The 20,108-nt window shown below is 39.4% G+C and overlaps 1 protein-coding gene across 1 annotated transcript in view; it reads left to right on the top strand.

Annotated features, from left to right (window-relative positions):
• ZC3H6 (zinc finger CCCH-type containing 6) overlaps positions 1 to 20,023 on the top strand; it is a 29,415-nt gene extending 9,392 nt beyond the window's left edge. Inside the window, exons 2-12 of the mRNA XM_040611665.1 lie at positions 3,153 to 3,333; positions 4,682 to 4,807; positions 5,845 to 6,100; positions 7,888 to 8,009; positions 10,487 to 10,603; positions 12,094 to 12,205; positions 12,793 to 12,902; positions 13,671 to 13,924; positions 14,561 to 15,081; positions 15,368 to 15,607; positions 17,174 to 20,023. Of these exons, the coding sequence (XP_040467599.1) occupies positions 3,153 to 3,333; positions 4,682 to 4,807; positions 5,845 to 6,100; positions 7,888 to 8,009; positions 10,487 to 10,603; positions 12,094 to 12,205; positions 12,793 to 12,902; positions 13,671 to 13,924; positions 14,561 to 15,081; positions 15,368 to 15,607; positions 17,174 to 18,678 (3,544 nt within the window). The 3' untranslated portion in view covers positions 18,679 to 20,023. The remainder of the gene's footprint in view (positions 1 to 3,152; positions 3,334 to 4,681; positions 4,808 to 5,844; positions 6,101 to 7,887; positions 8,010 to 10,486; positions 10,604 to 12,093; positions 12,206 to 12,792; positions 12,903 to 13,670; positions 13,925 to 14,560; positions 15,082 to 15,367; positions 15,608 to 17,173) is intronic.
• Positions 20,024 to 20,108: the final 85 nt, after the last annotated feature.

The following is a 20,108-nucleotide window of genomic DNA, read 5'->3' as shown; positions in this document are numbered from 1 at the left end:
GCTATACTTCAGAATTTGTCAAGGAACGTTGGAGATAATGGACACTGTGGTGTTGGAAGACAGGATTTGTTTTATGCTTGTGTTACATACTCTGAAGATCTTTTATCTCAAGTCTGGGAGTGTCTTGGTGTTCCATTGTCCTTCGTGAGGCAGCGTAAGGATTGTGTATGAGCAGATCTCCGTGAGCACCTTGTAGAAATCATAAAAATGGGTTCTGAAACTACCTCTCCACATTTGGAGCCCGCTCGGTAGTAGGCATACCTTTATTATCATTGTAATTATTAATTTCCATTCTTTGTTCAAAAGCTCACCTTGGCTTCAGAGCTTCCTACTGGTTTATATTTGCGCTGAAATATACTGTCCTTTTCAAAGTGTTTCCAAGTAAATGTTTAAGGCCATACACAAAACTGGTGACAATTGCATTTGCAGTGTAGCTAAACTTAATAAATAGCAGTTGAGCAGTTTTTCTTACCTTGTTTCCGAGTTCCCTTTTCCCTTCCTAGCGCCCCGTTGTGTTCGGTGTGCTGGCAGGAAGAGCCATGCCTTGTTGTCTGTGGAACTGCCCAGTCCCTTTCTACTTCAGCAACTGCCTGTGGCAATAAGTGCTGAAAGTTCGCTCACTACAGCCGTGAGCTTTTACTGCCCATCAGCATGAAAGATGGGTCTTTAAACCTTCTGTAGCAGCATCTTGTTCAGATTAAATTTCTTTTTATGCCACTTTTTAATATTTTGACATTTGAAGGCTCCTTACAAACTTTCCTTCTTTCCAGTCCTGTTACTTCATGGTACTTAGCAGAACAAAACTATCTTCAGTATTTGTCCAGAAGATTATTTTCTCCCATATTCCAGCGTGCTTTTTTCAATTGCTAGGTAGGCAAGCTGCCCTTGTGCATTGCTTAGAAGTGTTCTTAGAGCCCCCTTCTTGATTATGTACTACAGCAAAACATCCTCATGAGCCTTGGATGTATATAATGTGCCTTTATGTGGTTGCAGTGGGCTGCCGTGAGGTGATGGGGAACTGTCACAGTTGCTGTAGGATCCCACTAGTAGTTGAGAATGAAAGGTGAAGAGGTGCTGCCTTGGAATTGATGGATTTCCTTAGTTTTTCTCCACAGCCTTTATGTGAGTTGATAATCTGGATGTGAGGATTTTTTTTCCCCTTCATTTGTTGGCTAGTTAGTGCTCTGGAATTATATATTTATTTTTGTTTGGTTTTTTTTGGGTTGTTTTCCTTCCTTTTTGTGCTGCAATTGTTAAGAGTAGTTCTAAGAAGTTCCAGGCTGTATGAGGTGACAATACAGCAGTCATGTCTTCTCCCCTTTTCTTCTCTCTGGCATATCCATTACTGCTCTCACAAAAAGTCACAACTTTGGATTGCTTCTAACTTCTTAATCACTGGGTTTTTTTTTTCCTGTGGAGACTGAGGTCCTTGGCTTCCTTTTGAGTTCTTCCCCCTTCCTACTGTTCGCAGTCCCACCTTGAACTAGACAGAGTTGATTATCAGGTTAGCTAATATGCTGCGAATACAAGACTGTGATGGACAAATTGTAAGGCAATTTAATATAGCCTGATTACTACCTCTGTCCTAATACCTTCTACTGCCCTCAGCACTAGTTTGATCTTGTTTTGGGTTTTGAGTGTTTGGTTTTTTTTTTTTAATATATCGTTTTCTAATATCTACAAGCTTCTCCCCTTGCTGCCCTCGCCATCTGCTGAAGCTGATACTGATGGCATTTTCAAGCAATCTCCATGTAAAAATTCAGGACTGAGTTTCTGCAGGGTTCCACAGTACCTGCAAAGGCTGAATTCCAGAAGCAGTGGTAATGTAGAAATAATTATATAGTGCCAATTATTAATGTTCAAAAGCAGTAAATTCTTCCACAACCAAAACCCAGCGAGTACCAAATAGAAGGGGAGTTGAGATCGCTTTGGCGGTGTGTTCGAAATAGGGATGAGAAATAGGTTAGCTCGTGTTTTGTTGAAGTGTTTCTTTCCTGGCAAAAGATTTTTAGGGTTGTTACTGTTCCAGTCAGTAGACAAAACTTTACTAAATAAAGTCTGACCCAGTTGTAGCAACTTTTTTTCCCTACTGATGGCGATAAGCACAAACTGTTCTGTTACTTGGTCTACAAGCACTTAGTGTTAACGTTATGTGTTTGTATTTTTTTTTTTTAATCATCTTTCGGTATTACTTCATTTTGAAGACTTTTGAGACAGTCACATTCATATGCAGAAGTTACCTTCACATGCATATTGTTCCATTTATATTATTTATTGATGTATGAAATGACCCCCTACAAATGTCAGTTGCACATTTTAAAAAGACAAACCCCACCCTGAGTAGCTTAGAAAAATAGCATTGTCAGATGCCTGGTGTCTGTTTTTAGATTCTAGCAAATGAAATTCAAGTGTTAACTACTCCTTTCTTGTCAACTACTAATTTCTTTTGAAGAATTCACCTAAGTGCTAAATTAATCCTCCTTTTAAAAATTGCTTATAACATTGGCCATTGCACCCTAGATAACTGCTGTCCTATCTTTAGTTCCAGGAGTTGATGTGTTGACGGAAACATGTTTGTATTACTACGCGTTGTTTTTCCTGCAGTACCCAACCACTTCTCATTATTGCTACTCTTTCACTGTGTGGCTTTCATAGAGTTTTAATTGCCTTTAATTTTGATCATATCTGTTCTGCAAATACAGCACTGTACAGGCATGTAGTAGCATTGTAATAGAAGTATTTCTAGAAAAAGTTAAACGACCTCTTCAGTTCGAAATGTGTTTAAGGGCAACAGAATCCTGTGTATCGAAGCAGGTTGTTTTTTTTTAATCTAGGTTGGAGAAGACTGTAAGAAGAGAAGACCTTTGTTCTGAGAAGGAAAATAAAAATGCATTGGTTTTAAACTTTTTATTTTTTTGGTACAATTCAAGACCATTTAATGGTTTGCATTACATTTTTCTTGAACTGTAAAAGAAAATTCTAAAATCCTACATAGTTCTTGGGGTATTACATGTATTAAAAGGATATGCACATGCATAAAAATGTAGCTGGTGGAAAGAAATACTGGGTGTGTTTCTTTTTACTGTGCTATTGGACAGATGAGGTGGAACATAACATGTAATTGTATTGTATTGCTATTTCTCCTCCTACAGAGAAGATGGAGAGCTAGAAGATGGTGAAATAGATGATGCAGCATATGAAGATGTGAAAGAACATGGTACAAAAGGTGATGATAAACAGAAAAATGAAAAAGGACATAGAAAATCACGGAAGAAACGCAAAAAAGAAAAAGAAAAGAAAAAATCAAAAAGGAGAAGACGGGATAAACATAAGGTTAGGAAATGCAAACCAAAATATTGGAGGTGCTTATTTTAATTCCAGATTTAGACAAGAATCCAGGGAAGTAGTGAAGAAAACTAAAACGGTTTTATTACAATTTCGGCAATCTTTGGTCTCCAAGGGCAAGTTTTGGGAATTCCTGTCTTACCAGTACACTTCAATATTAAACAATTTGTTTAAATAGACGTTTGACACATGAAAGTGCATATTCACACGTTTCAGTGACAGTTTATGTGGTGTAAGAGACAATAAATCATTAAATAATCCAGCCATGGCACATTTGAAATGGTAGTTTGGAAACTTGTCTGTTAGCTTCGCCTAAATGCGTTTTCATAAACTTGGTTTTCATCTGTTTATATTTAAAAGAAGTACAAAATCAGATTGTGGGCGTAACTGTGTTATTTGTGATACACATCTTCATTGGATGCATATTTATTTCAGTATTTCTTTTAATAGCAGTTTACAAAATACCGACATTTGTGAGTGTTTTACTCCCTGCCCTTGTCAGTGGTTGTGCTAGTTCTGACATGAAAGGCTCAAGTGCTGAACCTCTCCTTAAATTGTTTAAATCTTAAGCAGCAGTGTAAATTAAGCACTGGCTACTGTCCACAGCAATGGTAACCAAACCATAAAAATTTGAGTTTTTTAGGATAAGAGGCAAAATGTAAATTCAGGAAGTTCAGTCTTCATGCTAATTATCATATCTGTGGGAAGAAAACATTTCAGGCTAAGCAAATTCTTTAGTAAAGTTCACTATGATAATGTGTCTGATATATATTTTAATCAACTTAAATGCAAGAGATTGACAAAATTTTGTCCTAGAAAAGGAACATCAGGTTTCATTTTCTAAAGGTCACAAAAATGCAATGTTCTGATATGGTTCCCCTCTAAATTTTCTGCAAAACAATGTGTCTTAATAAAACATTGGTAATGCAGTAACACTGAGTTTTCTCCCCACAGCAAATGACAGGCTGCTAATCATTTCTATGGTCATGTGCAAGTTTCTAGCCAGCTCCCAGGTTTGTTAGCCTTCCAGCAGCATCCCTGCTGTCGCAAAGAGGCAGGGCTCAGACACTCATAGGAAGCTGCCTGAACCCAGAGAAACCACATAGCCCTCAATGACTACATTTGGAAGACTCATCAGATCAGATCTCTGATAAAAAAAGTGGGCCCTCAAAGATTGTGCTTTCTTTAGCTTATCCCAGAAGCAGAGATTTGTGAGACTTAAGAAAATATTTTCAGTTATTAGACTAATGCTTTCTTTAAGTTCACATGCAGCAGCCGAGTTACTCAGGGAATTATATAATAACGTTTGAGAGCACTGTTTTCTTCTTTTTTTCAGCATAATTCCCCTTCCAGTGATGACAGTTCTGACTACAGCCATGACTCTGATATTGAACGGACAGAAAGACCACATAAAAAGAGTAGCAGCTCTTCATATAGAGATTATGATTCTTCGTTCAGTCAGGTAGTATGGTTTTAAACCAATTTCTCATGTTTTTATTTAGGTGCAGTTTAAAAAACGCAGATGTAAATGATGCGGTTTTCGAAGGCTGACTTGATCACAGTGCTCATTCTCACAGATTTCAGGAAGCACATCTAGTTTTCATCTCCTTGGGTAGATTTCCAAATGTAAAGCTTTATCAGTGGCGTGAATCTTAAGTGGTGTAATCGAGCCTGTTACTGTTTTTTTCCCCCCATCAGGCAAAAATTAAGATTTCTTTATTATTTCCTGCATTGGATTTAAGACTGTAGTAAGGAAACAGCCCCTGAAAAGCCACCTTTAAAGATCTAGAGTTGATTCTGCTTTCTGATAGCTCAATTTGTCCTGGTTTTTCTCAGCCTGTGCAGCTTGATAACCCTTCTGAGACCATGGGGTGAAATAGACTGGCATTCTCTAAAGCTGCAATAGAGTGGCTAGAGGCTTGATGAAACTCTGGTACTTCAGAGGAGAGGAGATTTTCTGCTTAGCCTGAAACTGTTCCAGAAACCTCTAAGCCAGCTGAATTTATTAACAAACTGAAGATCCTGTCTGCAGAAACGGGAGAAGGGACAGTGCTGGTTTAGGAGTGGCCATAAGCAGTATTTCATCCTGACTGACAGAAACAGGACAGATTGCATCATCTGTGTCCGAGAGCATCTGGATTGGAGATCATGAAGGGAAAAGAAATTACTTTAATCATAATTCATCTAAGTAGCATTTAAAACACTTAGAACTGTGCATGTTAAAATGCTTTGTCAACCTCACTGAAAAGCGTTCTGGAGTATAGATGCTGATGCTGTTCTTTTTTACTTTTTTTTCCAATTTCGATGCGTTCAGAATCAAAAGTAGTAATCTTCACTGAATAACTGGTTTTCACTGTGCATTATTGATGCTTGTTTGCGCAAGGTAGACAGCGTGACAATAAAACAGCGTAAAAGCAACTGGTTTTGTAGAGCAGATTGGGGAGGGGTGTTTTTTGAAATATTGAGTTACTTCTGACCAATGCAATCCCTTTCATGCAGCATGGACACGTATCAGGAAATTACATGAGTTCACAGAAAATGCAACATAAAAAAAATGTTAAAAGCAAGGAGTATGATGACTATAGTCATTACAGTGATGAAAACTTTGGTAATTATAATGAAGAAGAAAAGGATGAAGATTTTGCTGATCAGCTTAAACAATACAGGCAAGCTAAAGAGACCTCCAGTACTGATTTGGGACCTCCATTCCCAAAAGAACCAGTGAAAAAACAGGGGATGAAAGGGATCCAGAAAGGTAAGATAATTTGAATCATTAACTGTAGTAGTGGATGGTGGCAGCAGTTGTATCATGCATCATTTTGGGATGTTTGTCTTGAAGAAAACTGCCAGTGGTGCCTTTCCTGGGAGCTTGCGGTTGGTCTCCCATCAGTAAGTGATAATGCTGTTCATCGTAAGGGAGTAATATCATATGGTTGCACTGATGCATATAGTGAAGAAAAAAATCAAATGTTGGGCAAAGTGTACATAGCAAATAAAGAAATAAAACCCTATTAAAAAGCCAAGATCTTTGTTGGGTAACAGTTTGAGTAAGAAATCATAGGGCTGTAAAATGACTTTCTGGTAGTAGTTTCTGAAAGTCTGAAATGGGACTTGATTGGGGGAAAGAATGTAAATATATAGATTTCAAAATCTAATTTAGGCCCCCCTCCCCAAAAAATTAAGTAACTAGAAATTTTGATAGTTGCCTGAATGCTTTTATTACTATATCCCACACAAGTATGCTAGCATCTTCTACTTTTCTTTTCACAATTTTACTTGCAATCAAAGCTGGGCCAGTACAAATGCTGGTGAAAAAGCATTCCTCTTAAGCAACATACTCCTGAAAGAGTCCTGCTGTCCTTATTTCATGCCTTACTTACATAAGCAAAGTTACGCAAGCATTCTGGTTTGCACCTTTCATTTGGTGTCTGATCGTTTCCTTACCATTGCAGTGCAGTTCATGGAGCCAGCTTACATCTCTGGCCTCCGTAGAAGTGCTGAACTTGTTCTCATGCCTTATTAAATGAGATCAAGTTGTCATTTCAGCAACTATTGACTGGGTTTGCAGAAATTACACCCGTTAATCATGGTTTAAACTTTTGTCTCCCAGGCAGCATTTGAGCATGGTTTTGTATGATGACAGTATGAATACCTTAATAGTTTTCAGGAAGATACTGTGTGTTACACAAAGGTAGTAAGCCGTCTTTCATTTACTACAGTGAATATTTATTGTATTCTGTTTTGGTTCACAATAAAATCAATAGGCAAAAGATGGGCAGAATCTTTTTCGCTGAGACAAAAATGGCTTTTCATGTGCTGCTTGGCAATACTGCTTCAGTATCTCTCTCTGCAAGTCATCTGAGATGAAGTCAAGGCATTTTCACTGGAATCAGCTTTGCTGTGGCGGAGTGGCTGCCACCTGAAGCGGGTGTAATGTCCACAGGACTTTCTAACTGGTTTTCTTTGATTTTAAATTGATGAGAAAGCAGATACTCTTGTCTTGGTGGTTTTAGTTGAGACTGTGACTCCTGGCATGCTGATGGCTGGATTATTACTGTCTTAAGGCTTCCAAACAGTTACCTTTAACCATTTTTATATTCAAAGCTGTTCTGTCGTATTTCTTAGGTTATGCTCTCAGGTTTCTTGCATGTTGTGGCAGTGAAACATGCATGCACACCTGGGTGCCAGTTGTACTGGTTACTTCTGTGTTCAAAAAATGACCAAATGGCACAAAATATTTCGAGTATTTGGACTGGTTAGAAAGAACATGACTGCACTTCTAATTGTGAGGCGTTTCTTTGAACAAGATTAATTTTATATTCAGTTTGTCAGTCTGCTATTGATTTGAATAGCTTTTCAAAGAGCAGGCAGTTGTACAGAATTACAATTGGCTGGTGTAGTTGAGCTTGCCAGCTGTGACTCAAGATAGTATTTAGCAATGCAGACTGCAAAAAGGTGTTAGATTTGTCTGTATTTGACGTTACTAGATAGCTGGTTTTCTTCACTTTGAAGTCATTTAAAGAGGTCGTTGCTATTTTGCAGGCATTTCTCAAAGAGGTAATAATTACAATGTTGGTCGAGGGCGTGGCATGCAAAAGAAATTGAAGCGTAAAGATCGTGGAAGGGGAAGAGGGGGCAATAAAGGATCTGATGGCTTTCATGAGGTACGTGGGATTGAAGCTGAATTCCTGATGAAGTTATGTATTTGTTTCAAATTATTGGATGCTTTGCTTTAACAGAAGAGTATTTTGAAGTATGTATCTTTAAACTTTTTCCTCTTATCCAGAAAATTGCGAGAATTTTTGAACACTTGATGTACAACATATGGTTGATAAGCTAATTCATATTTCCAGGAAAACCAAAAGCATTACATAAAACTGGCAGGAAGTTGTTCATGAGCTTTGGTTTTGAATGGTGCATGAACATCAATGTTAACTGTATCTGAAATAAGATGTTTTGCCGCTACTGGTTTACCTCAAGACATTTTAGCAAAGAAAATAGCTTTTTCCAGTTTCCATCTGAATCGTGAAGGATTCTCCTTCTCTTGCCATAGCTGTGACTGTGAAAATGGAAATATATGTGACCTTGGTTTTCATTTATTAATTCTTTGTTCTTTGAACAGGAATTAGAGAAAACATCGCAATTCAGTGTTCATATTTGTAAACTGCTCACTCCAGTCTTCATTTAAATGAAACCTACACAAAATTGATGATTAATTCATCAAATCCATTCACAGCTGAAAAGCATTATTTATGTATAAAATATATATAAAAACATACAAGCCAAATCATATTTAAGTCTTTATGCCACAACTAAAATGTCTGTGGTTCTCCTCCCTTGTGCACTCAAGAACTCGCATGGCTGGCTTTTCACACTCAAGAACTCTCACGGCTGGCTTTTCACTGATGCATTGATGTATAATTGAGCCACGTTAATTTTCCCCTGTGTTCTCCAGCTGGCCTATGAAGACCTCCAGCCCTGGTCTCTGGGGCTCCTGGGTGGTCCTGGTCAGATTTTCCTGTTCCTGCCCTGCGTGTGGTAGGGAAAAGGGCAGCTGTTTGATCTGTTAGGACGATGATGCCTCATTTATAGGACTCCTCCTTCCTGTTGCTGTGGAGCATGCCCTGTCCTCCAGTGCCATCTCCCAAGCTGTGGGGAAGGGTGGAGGCGAGGAGGCAGCTGCAGGCAGGTCCCAGCAGGCAGAAAACAAAAAGCTGAGCCAGCTACAGCGAAATAATGAATTCTGAAACACAGATGCAGAGCTGCGTGGTGTGGAGGGGTAACTGCGAGACTCCCAAGCCACACAGGGACATCCCTGGTATTCTTGGGGACATGGTTGGGAGCATTTCAACCTTCCTTGGGTGGTTGTTTCAAGTGCTTTGTGGTGTGGGACATTCCCAGAGAGACCTTAGAGCATTGTGTTTGTGATATTTGTGTTAACCGTGAAGAGGATCAGTTATTAGATTTGAAGCTGCCTTGTCTAAAGCAACTGAGATTTCTCTGGTTTTAATGTGTTCAGAGTAGAACATGGATCTTGGCTGATCCAGGAGTAGCATTTCAAGCTCAAAGATTTCTGCTTCTCGGTATCAGCAAAAATCCGCCGATCATTCTTAGTGTTAATGTTTTGTGACATTGCTTAATCTGCCAGCAAAATGAGATCAGACACGTGGTGTACTGATGCTCGTGTGTGCTCATGATGCAGTGTGGTGATTGTGGAGAACCACATCCATTCCGTTTCAGAAGTTCTTACTCAGCAGTCAGATCCCTACTCATTTTTGAGAATGTTGGAAATTGGAAAAGCCTGTTTCATCCAGTAGGCAACCACCCTGCACTGCAAAGACTACATTTGTTCTAGCCTCTGTCGCAGTGTCGTAGACAGCAGTTCATTAAAGGCCATCTGCTTCCATGACTTTGTTAGCTCTGCCAGACCCCCTCGGCACCTGCCCTGGACTCCATGGTTAGATGAGTTTACTGCAGTTTCTTTAGTTTATCTCAAGTGCATATGCCACGTGGGAATCAAACCATAAGAACAGTTAGTTGCCTCACCAAGTACGTAATAATTCTTAGGTGTTAGGTTACAATTGAACTGTGCTTCCTTTCTTTTTGCCTTAAGGTATAAGCAAACAGGTTGTTTTTCTTCTAACAGGAGAAAAAAAGAAAGTGGATAATCTGGAGATCACAGCAGTGTGAGAAGCACGTAGAGGGGAACAATTGGCAAAGCATAGGGTTGTGACTAAGGTGGTGCAGCCTGGATGATTACTCAACTCCTGGCTGTCTGCAGAGGTGCCCGTAATCAGGGGCAGTTGGCGCTGACTTAGCTGGGTGCCAGGTGACAGCCTTGCTTTCCAGCATTGGCAAATGAAGCACAAGATACTCTGTCTATTCAGTGAAGTTATTTGTGTCTGTTGTGTTGTAAGTTTCTAATTTGGTTGCATTTATAAAAAAGACTCTGCATTAAAGCAGCTAAGGAAAAGTATGTGTATTTACCTTTAGTTTGAGCTGTGGTTATAATAATTTTGAGAACTTAAATCATGGTATAGTTAATCACATTTTGGGGTAACTGGTGCACCAAGTATGCTCTAATATTTTTGCAACTGCAGTTAATAAGTAAGCGTCATTAGGATGTTCATTTTTCTTACAGGATGGCAAACCAGTGAAGAAATGGGTTAATATGAGTCAGGAGTTCATAAATCAGCATACAGTGGAACACAAAGGCAAACAAATTTGTAAATATTTCCTTGAAGGGAGGTGTATTAAGGTAATTATACACTGTGTCTGTCAGTCTGCTTCTTCGGTGTGAGGAAGGGGAGAAGATGCTTAGTTCTTTGTTACTTCAGCTGACACAAAGAAAACCTGCATGTTGAAACTCAGTGTTTTGATTTCTAATGTTTTGAGTATTTATAGATAAATGTCAACAGAAGTACTTGTGGAAGAATAAGCACCTCTGTTGCATGTTCTGAATTGTAACAAATTCTATTTAAAATAATTGTTTGCTTATTAGTATGTACAGTAAAAACATCTGTGATAGTATCATAAAATTCCACTGACAACGTATCATATGTAAATATACATCAAATCTTATAAATATGGAATCTGTAAATAGGCAATGATCTTCGAATGTATTAGATTATTTCTCTGTTATGTGATACTGCTAATTTTGAAACATTGAAGGAATTGCTTAATTACACTAAATTATTTCTCTCTCTAAAGTAAAAAGCGGGGTTGTAGTAATAGTTTCCCTACCAAAGAATCATCTTCCTTCAGGCAGCAAGTGGAAAGCAGCAGAAAGAAGAGAGTGCTATTCAGAGCAGTCAGCTGTCAAGGAAAAGCCCTAGCAAGACAGTCTCTTATTACATAGAAAAAATTGCTTTTGCTTCATTTTGAAGCCTGTGCTGCTGTGGAGTTGAATCCTGTGATGTCAGACTAGTTCAGTCAGTTATAAAACACACTTAGGAAAAACTGCATGCTTCTCGAATCAGTGAGTGCGTAATTTATGTTTGGTTCTTCTGTGTATTTAGAGATAAAACATGCTCTTTTTCTTATTCAAATGGTCAAAGTAAAGGTGAAAATCTCTGTGCTTTTTTCCCAAACCAGTGGGGAATTGAAAACTGCTGCTGCCTTTATATATTTCAGAATGCCGTGCCTCAGCAAGATGAGTGTTTGCTGCCACCTTCAGTTTTAAAAACAAGTGGCTGAAAGAGCAATTAGTGTGTTTTTCATGAAAACAAATACAAAAATATGCAAAAATCCTCTCCAGCAAAGTTATCCTAATGTATAACATGATTTGGTTGATATAAACTTGATATTATTTGGACTCTGTTCTTCCTACATGAAGAGTCTTAATACTTTGCTTGTTGGGCTTTTTAAAGTTCTCTTGCATGCCCTTAAAACAGTCGGGTTTTCAGAACAAGATAATTGTTCAGATAGAAAATATTTTCAGTAAAGTATTTGTTCAAATGCCTTTTTTAGTGCAGATTGCTAGGTGAAGAGAGGAGAACTGGGACTAGTAAGAGCAGCTTGTTTTCTGTGAGCACTGTGTATATTCTTCTGAATCCCAATGCAGGAAGTGTTTCTCTCTGTCCAGGCTGCCCTATTCACAGTTTTTAGGGACATGCTAATAGTGCAGTTCTGTGTTAGTAAAGAGAAAAAGTTTAAATTCAGCTGAGGAGGATGCTTGTTTTTAAATATGCAATGGAGTTACTCAGTGTTTCAGATTTATAATGTTTTTTCTTGTTTGTTTATTTATAGGGAGAGCAGTGTAAATTTGATCATGATGCGGAGATTGAAAAGAAAAAGGAGATCTGCAAGTTTTATATACAGGGTTACTGCACCAAAGGAGAGAACTGCATTTATTTGCACAATATCCTTAAAAATGTATACACTTGAATTAAACTGAAAGTTATATTTACTCTTAATTGATTTCTAAGTATTTAAGTGATAAATCACTGATTTTTAAGGGTAGCTATTTCTTTTCGTAAGAGACTATACCAAAGACTATGTAGATTAACTACAAAAAGATTATTTTTCTGCTCATATACTTAGGAGGAGAAGATATGTATAAAATTACTGGCTTGTTTTCAGTTTTAAGGATTTGTAATGTTTTAAAAGATAAACCCCCTTGAAGTTAGATGCATTTGTTCACATAGTTCTAAAACCCTGATCTGGTTTTGTTTGTTGTAAAGGACTCGTGTTATACTCTGGAATTGACACCTTCATCTTTTAATAGTAATTTTAGAATCAAGTCAAAAATAATGTTAAGGACATTAGTAGAGTGTTAAATGGAACTAGGAGTAAGTTGGTTATTAGCTTTCAAAATTCTTAACATATTGCTTTGGAAAGATTAAGTACTGGTTAAAAATTGAAGGATAGTTGACAGCTGAATTTTATAAACTTGCCAGTGTGAACTAGAAATCAGCCTTTGTTAGGAATCCTTAACACATTGCTTACATGAATTCCCTTGCAAGTTCTACCATACAGGAGCAAAATGCTATCAAGGAGATAAGTGCAAATTTTCTCATGCTCCCCTGACTGCAGAAACAAAAGAGCTGTTGGATAAGGTGAGCAGTTTATGGTCTGTAAACATAAGGTTTGTTGCTAAATGAAGCGGGGTGTGTGTGTGCTGGAAATTTCTGTGAAATTCTCAGGGAGTGTGATGCTAAATGCTAGCAATGTTAAAATTCCCTGTTGCTCCTTAGCACAGTAAATCTGTGACCAGTTTCCATACCAGGAATTTCCTTCACCATCAGTTATTCAGTTATTTTTAGCCACATCAGACTCGTTTATTTTCACAACTCATCTTTCTGCCCATGAACTTTCTTTTGCGTCCCTTTCTGTGGAAATCTTCATGTAGTCTGTAACAAGAAGTGTGGGTTTTATGTTGTCTGACTTTAGCTGACTTCTGCACTCAGGGTGGAGAAAAGAACAAGGTGCCTCCTCTGGACAGTTCATGAGATGCTGACCTTTGTTTTAAGTAGGATATTCGTGTCTCTCCAGTTACTATACAACAGACCTTAACAGAAAAGTTACATTAAGACTAGAAACATTGTGAATCTTAGACTTGAGTCGTTCAGCTTCTCTCACTACTGTGTGAAGGAAATGGGCTTGTGTGAAATTGTCCCTTCCTGACTGCAGAAATAGTTTTCTTCCTAACTGCGAATCAGTGTCCTGCAAAACAAGAAATAATAGATTTATAGTGCATTTGAGTTTGATGTGAATATATAGTAGTATTGCAGAGGGTAATTATATTTAAAAGGAAAGTGCAAGACTAAATTGAATTGCATATACTGTGAAATTTATGAAGTGTTTGCTGTATTGCATTGTTCTAGGTTTTGAATACTGAGGAGGAACCACAAAATGAAGATGAGAAAGAACTGGAGGAACTCAGAAAGCGTGGCATAGTTCCCCTCCCTAAGCCACCACCAGGTGTTGGACTTCTGCCAACCCCGCCAGAGCAATATCCATTTTCTGAGTCTGACATTGAAAATTATCAAGATCCTTCAGGAGAATATAAGAAAATCCCATCTCTTTTTGAAATAGTTGTGAAGCCTACTGTGGATTTAGCACACAAAATTGGAAAAAAGTAGGTTTCAGAATTTTGTGTAGAACTCTCCTTAAAGCATGGCTGCATAAATATTTAAACAATTCTCTTTGTTTCTGTCGGCAGTATATACTTCCGAATGTATTGCTTAAGTTAATGATCTGTCAAATGTTGGCTATCGTAATTATTTACTTATTTATTGCTTTCCATAGAGGAGAACTTACTGAACCTTGACCTTCCTCCAGAAAGTCACTCCATTGGTTCTTGTTCTGGCTCTGTGCCTGCCTTGCCAGTCCTCATGTGTAGGTTGAGCAAGGTTCATTCTCTCCTGCAGTCTTTTTATAGGTTGCTTTTTCTTGATCAAAGCTAACGGAGACTCCTGATGGAGACTGTTGGCCCTGGGATGTTTAAAACCCTTTGTCGAAGCAAAGTCCAGTTCTGCATGTGCTATATTGAAAAAATGTTCTACTTCCAAACAAGCTCTTCATGTGTTACGATGTGTATGTGATGTATATAGTTTGTATATTTCTCTTCAAAAATTATTTTGCTGCTTCCAAATGTTTATCCAACTGAAGATCAAATAAGTACAAGCAGACGTCTGTAAGAGTGAGGAGATAACTAACAGGCTGTTGATCTTTAGGTGCATAATTTGACTCATTAATTTTCTTTTGCCTACAGGCCACCGACCTTCTATAACAGTGCATCACCGCCAAGACCACCGTTTCAGGGAAACGACCCGCACTCTCAGCATATGTATAATCCAGGTTCAAGTCCAGGGCCAGGACCTGGCATGTCACAAGGTCATAATGGGCCACCAATGCACCCAGGTTCTCCTGGACATCATCCATGCGCAGGGCCTCAAGGCCCAGGAATGCCGCAGAGTCCTCCTATGCAGGGTGTTCCACCAGGCTTTCTTGGACCACAGAACCAGACTGGTATGCCTATGCAAGGACAGCAGGGTGGTCCACCTCTCACACCACCGGGTCTCAGTGGATCTTACAATGCCCCGGGAGTTCAAGGACATATGGTGAACATGCCAAGAGAGAATCATTGTCCTCCAGGGCCACAATACCAGCAGATTCCTGGTGAACGGCAGCCCAATATGAATTATGAGCCTATTCAGAACCCAGCTGATTTCTATGACAATTACTATTCTCATCAAGCTGTACATAACTTCCAGCCAGCTAATAACTCTGGTGGTAAGGAGATTTAAAAATTAATTGTTCTTTGATACGGTGCTTTGTAGTTGTGCAGTATTAAAACGTCATGGCTCCAAAGCTGAGCAGCTGAAAGAATTTTGGATAGAAAGCCAAACCTCCTGGAATCTTTGCTGTATAGGCTTTCCCAGCTGGTGCTTTCCAGTTGTGTGATATAAGTCACATCAGTTTTGTTTGATGGCATTTTATGTTTTATCTCCTCTGCTGTAAAAAAATCTATAGGATAGCTTCTAATTTGTTTTGTTTTGGGGTTTTTTTTGTACTGCAGATGGAGCATGGCATGGAGAATTTGCAGATCACCAGGCTCACCTCATGGCTCAAGAGTCGCACCAAGGTGGAAGCGAGTCAGACTGCATGAGTAGCCATATGGGCCACAAACCAGCCATTAATGTGCCGGATTTTCTTCCGGCGATGCAGAAGGCCCTGTACGTAAGACTTAGTCAAAAGCATCAAAGAGATGGAGACTCTGTCAGCAGCCAGGGTCAGAGGGCAATGAGCAAGGATGAAGGTAAAGATAATTTTGTTAAAGTTCTAAACATACTTACTGTCCGTGTATTAGCCTGGGACAAATCTGTTTACTTGTATTTTCATCATGATATCATTCACAATTTCTGTGAATGTGCAAGTATCAGCACAGTATTTTCAGCTGAATATCCTTGCTTTCCTTCCCAGCTTGTTCTAGGACTTCAGTATAGGCTTAGTTGCTTCATTCCAGTTCCAAGTAGAAAGATCTGTGGATAATTTTTAGATATAGCCTGCACTTTTAAAAGGTTGTGTTGCTCAATTACTTCTTAAAATCCCTGACTGAAACAGGTGGTTATTTCTGACTGCCAGTACCGCAAGGCACATCTTAGATTCTGTTTATTCAGTCATGCCTCTTGATCTTTTTTTGCATATTCCATTTCTCTAGAGCAGTATTTTTTTTCCTCTGTGATACCTGAAATCTGCAGTGTTTAATCTCGACTGTCTTTTCTGTAACCTGGATGGCGCAGAGCAGTAAGCCTGCCGATCAGATTCAGCCACACAGGCTACGTTTGTCCCTTGGCCTGCTGCCCCCTTGTCTGAGGCTGCTAGGCTGTGTGACCAGAAACGCGTCTTCTGTGTGTCCAAAAGGCAGTGGCTGTATCAAATGTTTTTAAGGGCGTTGCCAATATAATTCTGATCAAATGGTGAGAGTGAGCTGGAAATGCAGCTCCATACAAAAGCAGAGTGACCTAGAGTTATCTACTTGGAAGTGAAGGCTTCTCACCAGCGTTCTAGAGTGACTGGTCCTCCTGTCTGGAGGGCTTTGGGAAAGCAGCATAAAGGAAAAATGTTCCTATTAACTGCTTCTGCTCCCTGTTGGATATTCATGTGGTACAGCTAGCAGCGTGGAACCACGCGTTATTGTGCATTAGGTACTGGGGATGGCGCTGGTGTTCATCTTCATTTCTCATTTTACTGAGCCAGAACAGACCACTAGTCTCCTTCAGTGAGTAGGCAGGTTCAAGGTGTGGACCTGAGCACACAGCTGTGTCGATAAGGCCTTCCTTAATTGCATGACAGTTGAGAATTTATCCTTTAAAATTAAAAATTCTTATTTCTTCCCTTCCTGAATCTTGACCTCTCCCTAAAACCTTGTGATTTGGGTTGTAATAAGGCAGCAAGTTCCACATTTGTAATTCATCTGTTTTCAAGGCTGCTGTAAGGTGTCATTTTACTTTTCATTCTGCCATCCCACGATGAAGGTCATTTTCATCAAGACTCAAGATGTTAAATGGGTTGGTTTTCTTCTACTAGTACTGATAGAAATAATTGTTTGAAAGCAGGTTATTTTCCCAGTTTAATGCTGACAGAGAGATATGTAGAGGGAATGCAGCAGAGCTGGGGAGTATCTCAACTAGCTACAGTTTTTTTGTTATGTCAGTTCTTCATTGAAATTTATTTTTATCATTTTAGATTATGGTTGTTATAATACAGGGAGTGATGATTTAATATCAGGTCTTTTCTGTTTGATTTTACTGGAAAGTTTTTGTATGAGTAAATGTGATGCATTCCCTGGTGTTTATTTGCTTGAATAATATTTTTTTTTTAGATGACAATGTCAACTGGTATTCCAGTAGTGAAGAGGAAGAGGGGAGCAGTGTTAAATCAATACTAAAGACATTAAAGAAACAAAGTGAAAATTTTAGGAATCGTCAGCAACATTCCACAGAGCAGCACATGCTCGGTATTCCTACCGATCCACGGCTGGCAAAAGAAAAAGGCACAGGGCCTCAGGCTGCTGACCCGAGACTTCGGGCCTCTCCAAGGTCCAACCCCAGAAAGCCTTCAGAGTCGGCATCCCTGGACCCACGGCTCGTCCGAGATCCCAGGATGCACAAGGTCAGTGACGGTGCTCATGCCAGCTCGTCCCTTGGGGGAGCAAAGCTAGATTTACACCACGCGCACGCTGGAGTTAAAGTCAAGCAAAAAGGGATGGATGATGACGAAGAGGACTCGGAAAGAGAACTGAGAGAACGAGCTTTTCTGATACCGTTGGAACCTTTGCCTGGTGTGACGTTAAGGGATCCCCGATCTCAGCTTAGGCAGTTCAGCCACATTAAAATGGATGTTACCCTGATGAAACCAAACTTTGCTAAGCATATTGTATGGGCACCCGAAGACTTGCTCCCTATACCTTTGCCTAAGCCTGACCCCGTCTCTTCAATCAACTTACCTCTTCCTCCACTCATTGCTGACCAGAGACTTAACAAACTGCGGAATCTGAAAAACGATCCCCATCCAAATGCAATGCCAGCTGACCCACGACTAGCTGCAAAGGCAAAAAACAACTTAACGGGCAGGAGCGGCTATTTGGATCCGTCTGCAGATTCGCATGCCAGTAGCTCAAGCAAATTAGGAGATCCCCGCTTACAGAAAAACGTCGATCCCAGACTCCACAGACTGTCGAGTGCAGATACGCATCACGGAGTCGCAAAGGATCCACACCCTCCGAAGTTTGACCCCCGCCTCGCCAGATCTGCTGCTGGCTCCTCACAGCCCTCGGAAGCTGCGGCTACTAAACCTGACCCAGATGCTCTGCCTCCATATGCCCCCAAATTATCGTCAAGCGGTGTTAGGCTGGGAACTCCAGGCTCCATACTGAGCGGTATTAGTTTGTACGATCCGAGGGATCACAGCTCGTCATTGGACACAGCTCCAGCTAGTTCAGGAGAGAACGGAGAGAACCAGAAAAAAAGTATTTTGAAAAATTCTGGTAAAAATGAACCCAGTCTCTCAGAAGATACGTCGCTCCAGAAGGCTGCCTCAAATGTGGAAAAAAATACAGAAGGATCATCATCGGAAGCTACTTCAGATAAAGCAAATAGCACCAGTAAATCTCAGGCTAAACACTCCAGCGCTGCACCTGCGGTGCATAATCTTCCTATCCAAGCTTTGTCGGGATTAATCAGACCGCAGTACAGCGACCCGAGGCAGGTTAGACAGCCTGGACAGGTAACTCAGACACAGGATAATGATCCGAATGGGGAATCAGATGATAAGTCATTAAAAGATGTTTTCAAGACTTTCGATCCGACTGCTTCACCGTTTTGTTAGCAATTGATTTTAAGTCTTTTTACTGTTGTGAATATTGCAGTTTTCTGCTGTTTTGTAACTGGTTTACCTCTTTGCTTTATTTATTTTTAAATTATAATTATCAACACTTTTCAGCTGCTAATCTCAGAACCACATGCAGTTATACAGTATGCTATAGTGTTTGCAAAGCTGTGGTATTTTCTATATAATACTTTTCCAATTTCAGGGAGACTAATAATTGACATGTAGAACCCCCCCCATGTATTGTGTTAGAGCTGATAAAAGCACTTTCATTGTAAATAAGTCATTAAGAAAGTCCGAGACCTGTATATGTGTGAGTTGTCTCTTTCATAAACAACATTTAGATATGATTGCCACATTTGTATGATTGTATAGATACAAGCAATATTATGTACATTACTGTGAGAGACACTGTTTGACAAGGATTGTCTGACGCATCAAGCCAAACCTACTAACTGATTCAAAACCTACGTAAATGATTTAAAAGGAAAATGTTGATCTTCCTTTTCAGATCGGTTGATGTAAGACATTGACAGTTTTTATTCATGCAGTCAATATTCTTAGTGTAAAAGAGACCTATATCGCATATTGAGGATTAAAATGTCATATCTTTTAAAAGTATTTTATTCTATGCTGTATATAGAAGAAATTGTGAAGTACATAACTAGAAGAAAGTTACTGTTAAAGTGGAGAATACCTAAGTTGTCTAATACGAAAAAGGTTTTTATTTAATTTTTTCACGCATACACAATTCTGATTAGTGCTATAAGTTACATTGTGGTGTTCATGTATTTCAATGTATTTTTGTATTCAGCTGCTTAATTTGTATTGCTTTTTTTGTATTGATGTAACTGCAGTACTTGTATTCATGGTGTCTTTATGACATTTTTAACAAAAAAATTAAAAAGGGTACAGTTAACGTCTGGTAATGACTGTGATGTTGACATGTTGGCAGCTCGCTCAGCATTGGGGAAGGAGCAGTGGGGCTGTCTGAAGGATGCAGGTGACTAAACCTGGGTTCAGTGCAGTCACTGCACCACCGTACATCAGGTGGTGGTGGGGGTTTAAACTAACCTCGTACTGGATCCAGCCAGTTAGCTTGGGGCATGGTTCCAGGATCAGACTGCTGCTTTAGAGAGTCGTCATTGTTCTCTGACTACGATTAACAGTATTGCTGTGAGAAATGTCGTGCATGTTCTTTCATTTCTGAAGATGTTGCATGCCGAGAGCACAACTGTCCTCAAAGCCTCTCTTGTTTTGCCTTTTGGGTTGCTTTTTATATAGAGGAAATGTAGTCATACCTAGCTAGCTACGTTTACAATAAAAATTTGCCGTCTGCTCAATTGCCACCTGGTTCCCGCCCACTTAGAATGTTTCTTTGCATTCAGTCTCTTCCTCAGTGACCTTCTTTTTTGCTTCTGTTGGTTGGC

The sequence above is a fragment of the Falco naumanni genome, chromosome 12 (assembly GCF_017639655.2).
Source record: "Falco naumanni isolate bFalNau1 chromosome 12, bFalNau1.pat, whole genome shotgun sequence".
Lineage (NCBI taxonomy): Eukaryota > Metazoa > Chordata > Aves > Falconiformes > Falconidae > Falco > Falco naumanni.
Note: the sequence above shows the minus strand (reverse complement) of the source record. Positions and strands in the feature narration are given on the sequence as shown.